This window comes from Babylonia areolata, chromosome 2, assembly GCF_041734735.1.
Source record: "Babylonia areolata isolate BAREFJ2019XMU chromosome 2, ASM4173473v1, whole genome shotgun sequence".
In the NCBI taxonomy this organism is placed as follows: Eukaryota; Metazoa; Mollusca; class Gastropoda; order Neogastropoda; family Buccinidae; genus Babylonia; species Babylonia areolata.
The window spans coordinates 65,776,886-65,783,986 of NC_134877.1; the positions used below are offsets into that span (position 1 = coordinate 65,776,886).

Sequence of the window (7,101 nt, forward strand, 5' to 3'; positions counted from 1 at the left end):
ACGACAGAGTTCTGTCAATTTCTCTGAACATGGTCAACACATCACACCACCCCGCTCTTCCGATCATGGTAATGTTGTGCCGAAAGGGCTATGCTACAGATTACACAAATGATTTAAGCAAACGGCGGATTGTTAGTTGCTTGGTTGGTTGGTTGGTTTGACTGTTAGCTGGTTGTGACAGTTATTCAATACACTACTACTTTATCCATTTGTTTGTTATATTTGTTATTGTTTGTTGCTTATATCTTGTTTATCTGTTCGCCAGTGTGTTAGCCTGATTCGTTACTGGTTCATGTGTTTGCTAAGTTACAGTGCTTTTTGAGTGTACCTACTACAACGAAATTTCAATTTGATTTTCTTCCAGGCGTAAAACTGACAGCGGTCAGTTCGCGGCAGATACCGGGTCCACCCACATGCTTATCAGAAGAACACGTTTGTCCCACGATATGAATGTGTCCAGCGATCAGTAGGTATACATATCCATATAATCATGTGGCGAAATTCATTCATAACGGAAAGATGGGTTCGTTCTCAAAGATTTTTTTTTCATTACAAAGTAACCAGTATGGCAGTTCTCTCTCTCTCTGACGAATTCACCCATGTCATGGCTGCCTACATGGCGGGGTAAAAATGATCATACACATAAAAGCCCACTCGTGTACATAGGCCTACGAGTGAACATGCGGGGTTGCAGCCCACGAACGAAGAAGTTAAGGACCTCATGGCCAATGACATTACAGTGTCAAAGACTGTCAAGCGTCACACACACACACACACACACACACACACACACACACACACACATAACCGTGTCATCAGCACAATCTTCCCGTTATCTCTGTAGGAAGCAAATTCAGACAAACTGACCTTGTGTCCAACATGACTGAACGAGGCCAAAAGGATAACAAGGGCCGACAAGTCTACGGCACACAACCTGTCACGTTCGGCAGCCAGCCTTCCAAGGTAAACTGACTCCACATTCAAATACCACAGGTGAGGTGACTATCCAGATACTTTTTTTTTATTGAAGTTTTTTAAATTTAATTTATTACTATTTAAAAAATGGTTTATCTACACTCGGTTTGGGGGGTATTATCTATAGATGTGTCAGGGAGTTGGCTCTGAAGAAATAATTTGTATGGAACCAATTTTTAGACAGCTTAGATTGACAGCTCCGCGTAAGCAAGACTGGCATGACCACACATAAAAGGGTCAGAAAAATACAACCGGTTCCTTTCTGTTCTGAGCGTTTTCAGACGGGGGAAATTATAACAGTGATAACTAAAAGATGACACATGATCAGTCTGGCAAGTTTTAGATGAATGAATGAAGAATTTAGGTCAAAGTGCGAACAAAGGTTCTCTGCTGACACATCTTCACGATCCCCTTGCCTGGTGTACAGGTTGATAACGGAATACTTTTCTACTTCCTTTAAGTCTTACAATGCAATTTGCAAGAAATATGCATTTCTAACAAAGAAATTTCGAAGGATATGTACGCATTTCTAATGTGCTTTTAACGAATGTCGAAACGATAATAAGTCCACCAGACAGATTTATTGCCCTTGCTTGGGATTGCCGTAGAAAGACCTTAACTTTGAAAACTGAAATTTAAAAAAACACACAAAAAAACCAAAACAAAAAAAAACAAAACAAAAAAACAACTCCTATAATGTCGATCTCATAACTATGTGTGATTTATCTGCTTTTCTATTCTTGCCTGCTATAGTTGGATAGGCGGGTTGTGTTCTTCGACCCTTGGTGGTGGTGTGTCCATCGAGATCGATGATGACCATCGTTGTCATCCAGCTGGGGGATGGGGGGAGGGTGGTGGTGGGGTGGTGGGGAGGTTGCTCATGAATCTATCTGTGAATGCGCAGATGGCTGAATAGTCCAATCTGTGCACGAAATGTTCGCTGACAGTTGGGGCAGACAAAGACAGGCATATCATTGTCAGGGAGCTTGTTTGCCCGTGACTTTCTGGCCTGCCTCTTCTGAACAGCTGCAGCAGTCCTGTTGGCCTCGCACAACTTGGCGCCTTTGTGCACAGCAGCGCGCCATTTGTCACGGTCCACTGCAGATTCCTCCCAGGAGTCCGGGTTGATATCAAACGCTTTAAGAGAGACTTTCAGAGTATCTCTGAAGCGCTTCTTCTGACCTCCGTGTGATCTCTTCCCTTGTTGCAGCTCGCCATAGAAGAGCCTTTTGGGCAGCCGATGGTCTGGCATGCGCGCCACGTGTCCAGCCCAGCGAAGCTGGGACTGCATCAGGATGGTGAAGATGCTGGGAAGGGTGGCTTTTGCGAGCACCTCTGTGTCTGGGGTCTTGTCTTGCCACTTGATGTTCAGTAGCTTCCTGAGGCATGTTGTGTGGAAGTGGTTCAGCTTCTTGGCATGTCGTTGGTACACTGTCCAAGTTTCGCAGGCGTACAGTAGTGTGGGGAGAACTACTGCTCTGTAAACCTTTAGCTTGGTCTCAAGACTAATGCCTCTTCTGTTCCAGACATTTGCATTGAGTCTACCAAAAGTTGCGCTTGCTCTTGCAATCCTGACGTTCACTTCATCGTCGATGGTCGCATTTCGTGACAGTGTGCTGCCAAGGTATGTGAACCGCTCCACCGCACTGAGTCTCTGACCGTTGACTGTGATGTTGGGCTCAACGTAGGGTTTCCCTGGGGCTGGCTGATGGAGAACTTCAGTTTTCCTCGTGCTGATGGTAAGGCCGAAGTTCCTGCTGGCAGTGGCAAACTTGTCGACGCTGAGTTGCATGTCAGCTTCAGATCCAGCGTTGAGGGCACAATCATCAGCAAACAAAAAGTCTCTGATGATGTCTGTCATGACCTTCGTTTTTGCTTGAAGCCTTCTGAGGTTAAACAACTTGCCATCTGTTCGGTACTTTAGGCCGATTCCAACATTGCCATCTCTGAAGGCATCAGTAAGCATTGCAGAGAACATGAGGCTGAACAGCGTTGGAGGCAGGACGCAGCCTTGCTTGACACCATTTGTGACAACAAAAGGAGCAGATGTTTCGCCATTGTCTTGGACTCGAGCCTGCATGCCTTCATGGAATTGGCTGACCAAGGAAATAAATTTCCGAGGGCATCCGTACTTGGCCATGATCTTCCACAGTCCCTCTCTACTCACGGTGTCGAAGGCCTTAGTGAGGTCGACATAGGTGGAGAACAGATCAGCATTTTGCTCCTGACATTTCTCTTGCAGCTGCCTTGCAGCAAACACCATGTCGGTGGTTCCGCGCTCTTTCCGGAATCCACATTGGCTCTCAGGCAAATGACCTTGGTCAAGGTGTGCTGTGAGGCGGTTTAGTAGGATCCTGGCAAGTATCTTGCCTGCGATGGAGAGCAAGGAAATGCCCCGATGGTTATCACAGGCTTGCCGGTTCCCCTTTCGCTTGTACAAGTGAATGATAGATGCATCTTTGAAATCCTGGGGGATCGTGTCTTCTTTCCATATGAGTGAGTACAGCTGATGGAGCTTCTCAGTCAGCACAGTGCCTCCATCCTTGTAGACCTCTGCTGGTATGGAGTCTGAGCCAGGTGCTTTGCCACTGGATAGCAGACGGATTGCTTTCTGGGTCTCAAGAGGTGTTGGCGGATCGTCCAGTGCTTCGTTGATGGGGACTTGTGGGAGACGGTCTATGGCTTCATCATTTATGGAGGAAGGGCGATTTAAGACACTGTTGAAGTGCTCAGCCCAGCGTTCGAGAATTTTCTCCTTCTCGGTGATCAAGGTATTCCCATCTGCACTGAGGAGGGGGGATGATCCTGAGGATGTGGGGCCGTAGACTTCTTTTAAGGCATCATAGAACCTCTTCATATCGTGCCTGTCAGCATATCCCTGGATCTCATCAGCTTTGTCACTCAGCCACTTATCCTGCATTTGGCGTAACTTTTGCTGAACAGTCCTGCGGATGACATCGTACGCATCCTGTTTTGATGTGGACTTTGGGTTGCTCAGGTAGGCTTGATGCAGACGGCGTTTCTCATCCAGAAGCTGCTTGATTTCATCACAGTTTTCATCAAACCAGTCTTCGTGCTTTCTGGTCATGGGTCCCAGGGTCTCTGAAGCTGTTCTATAGATCAGCTCACGCAGGGTCCTCCAGTCAGACTCCACATTCTGGTTGTCCAGAGAGGCGGATTCCAGACGATCTTCCAGCAGCTCCACAAAGGACTGTTTGATGGTGATGTTTTTCAGCTTAGCGATGTTGAGCCGTTTTGGAGCCTTCTGGCCTTGGGGGCGTCTCTTGGGCTGGATTCGAATATTCAGCTTCGAGACTACAAGGCAATGGTCTGTCCAACACTCGGCGCCGCACATGGTCTTTGTTACACGTACATCTTGCCTATCCCTTTTCCTGACGATGACATAATCGATGAGATGCCAATGCTTTGAGCGAGGGTGCATCCATGACGTCCTGTTACGGGTAGGGAGGCAGAAAACTGTGTTGGTTATCAGCAGTTCGTGCTCTGCACAGGTCTGAAGCAAAAAGCAATCCATTTGGGTTGCAGTGGCCCACACCGTGCTTTCCAATCACTCCATCCCAGGAGATGTAGTCAGAGCCAACTCTAGCATTGAAGTCCCCAAGAATGATGAGATTTATCTGCTTTTCTATTCTTGCCTGCTATAGTTGGATAGGCGGGTTGTGTTCTTCGACCCTTACTTTACCTGTGTAAGACATGGACATACGCCCATCAGTGCTGATTGACTGATACGAGTGTACGTGCATGTGCCAACGTGAACTGTGAGTGTTATGAAAGTGTACGTGTGCTTTTTATTTTTTTTATTTTATTTTTTATTATTATTTTTTTTCAAACGGGAAGTTACAGCTTAACTATTTACCGCCCAGTTATGTACTTTTGTGTGTGACTGTAGGTGTTAATCGTCATTTTTCTGTAGTTTCTACTTCTCGTAATATATCTTTTTCTTTCTTTCTTTTTGTCGCCCTTATTTTTGCCTATTCTCTAGTATTTATATACATATTCCTCGTATTGTCATTGGCAATAAAACTGTCAGGGACAGTCTATCTATCTATCTATCTATCTATCTAAAAAAAACAACAACTGTGACAATCTATCTATCTATCGATGTGTCTCAGTGTCCCAGTGTCCGTTTGTCTGTCTGAATCTATCTATCTATCTATCTATCTATGTGACTGTCCCAGTGTCCTCTTGTCTGTCTGAATCATACAATCTATTTATCTATCTATCTATCTACCAAACTGTCAGTGACAATCTAACTGTCAGTGACAGCCTGTCTATCTATCTATCTACGTGGCTGTCCCAGTGTCCGTTTGTCTGTCTGAATCTATCTCTCTATCTATCTCTCTATCTCTCTATATATATCTATCTCTCTATCTATCTCTCTATCTATCTATATGTCTCAGTCTATCTATATATTTATCTATCTCTCTGTCTATATATCTATCTATCTGTCTATCGAATGCTTACAGTCCAGCAGTGCAACATGCCGATAGTACACTTCCCCGACGCGGCCGGCAAAACGGTGACGTTGCGGACATACGGCGACAAGGGCCACCACATCACCGCTTCAGATTTCCCCCAGGAGGTGATAGAGAACATCCACAACGTGACCGTGGTTGAGGACGACGTCCTCCTCTGCTCCTACCCGAAGACCGGTTGCCACTGGCTGTGGGAGATGGCTAGGATGCTCCAAGCCGGCACGTCTGAGGTGGAGAAGGTGGAGAAGGAACAGTACATGATGGAGAGCAGATCACAGTCTCAGCTCTCCCAGCTGCCTTCCCCGAGAATCCTCAACACCCACGTCCTCTTCCACCAGCTGCCCCAAGCCGCAAAAGACGGCAAGGTGAAGGTCCTCTTCATTTATCGCAACCCGAAGGACGTGGCGGTGTCTTTGTACCACCACGTCCGCAAGATTCCCTGCTTTCAGTACGAAGGAGAGTTCGGTGACTACCTCACGGAGCTGTTCCTCAAAGGTCGAGTGGAAGCCGGACTGTATTTCACCTACACCAGAGACTGGGAGAGGGTGATGGACAGCAGACCCAACCTCCCCATCTTCGCGTTGTCCTACGAAGAGCTTCAGGCCGACACCTTCAGCAAGGCCAAAGAGCTGGCCAGGTTCCTGGGGTCTTCGGCAGATGATGACACCATCCATGACATCGTGGACAAGTGCTCCTTTGGCAGCATGCTGGACCGTAAGGGTAAGCACTGGACTGAAAAACTGGGGTCTCCGGTCATGTACAGGAAGGGCAAAGTGGGAGACTGGAAGAACTGGTTCACTGTGGCCCACAGCGAGATGATGGACCAGATCGTTGAGAAAGAGATGGAAGGGTCCAGGTTCAAGTTTCAGTACACGCTTTGAAGTGCTGCTGAAGCTCTTGGTGTCTCTCAATCGGTATATATCACCAGGTGATGGACAAAATAGCCGTTGCTTCGAGAAGCTGATGTTTGCGACCGAAAACATATCTAGTCACTGATATAATTAATCGTGACTTAATAAATCAAATTCATTGTGTGTTTTGATTTTGAGGCATATTTTTTTCTGTCTGTGCAGTGTGAAGACAAAACATGGGCAAGGTCTGTGTTAAAACAACAGCATACGAAAGCTTATCTAGGATCCTCAAAAACCAAGAATTTGTTAAGTCAGTGTGTTTCGTGTTCTCCTGTAACTGTCATCTGTCGTCGTCTTCTTCATATCCTTCGCAATAGCAATACAAATTACGTAAACTTCCATGTCTTTATATTCAATCTGCCATTAAAAGTATTCAGAATAATTATTGACTTTCATTACTAGTCAGACTGAAAGTTACTGCTATCCATATACCAAAAACACTCAATAAAATCCATGTGACCTGACATGGTCACATGATCACACGAACAGCTCTTCGATCTTTCTGTTTTCACCATTCCCACAACCTCCAGGCCTCCAGCCCCCCCCCCCCCCCCCCCCCCCCCCGCCCCTCCCCTCTCTGTCTGTCTCTCACGCGTGCACGCATGCACACACACTGAAACACACACACACACATGGCGCACGCGCCTGCGCGCGCGAGAGAGAGAGACAGAGAGACAGAGAGAGAGAGAGAGATTCACGAATTTGAATGTTTGGGCCTC

The 7,101-nt window shown here is 46.5% G+C and overlaps 1 protein-coding gene across 1 annotated transcript; it reads left to right on the forward strand.

The window, feature by feature from the left end:
* The first annotated feature begins 883 nt into the window (after window positions 1-883).
* On the forward strand, window positions 884-6,872 carry LOC143279554 (sulfotransferase 6B1-like). The gene is made up of 2 exons (XM_076583624.1): window positions 884-993; window positions 5,463-6,872. Exon 2 carries the CDS (start codon window positions 5,477-5,479, stop codon window positions 6,350-6,352), a length of 876 nt encoding a protein of 291 aa, XP_076439739.1. The 5' UTR covers window positions 884-993; window positions 5,463-5,476; the 3' UTR covers window positions 6,353-6,872.
* The last annotated feature ends 229 nt before the right edge of the window (window positions 6,873-7,101 follow it).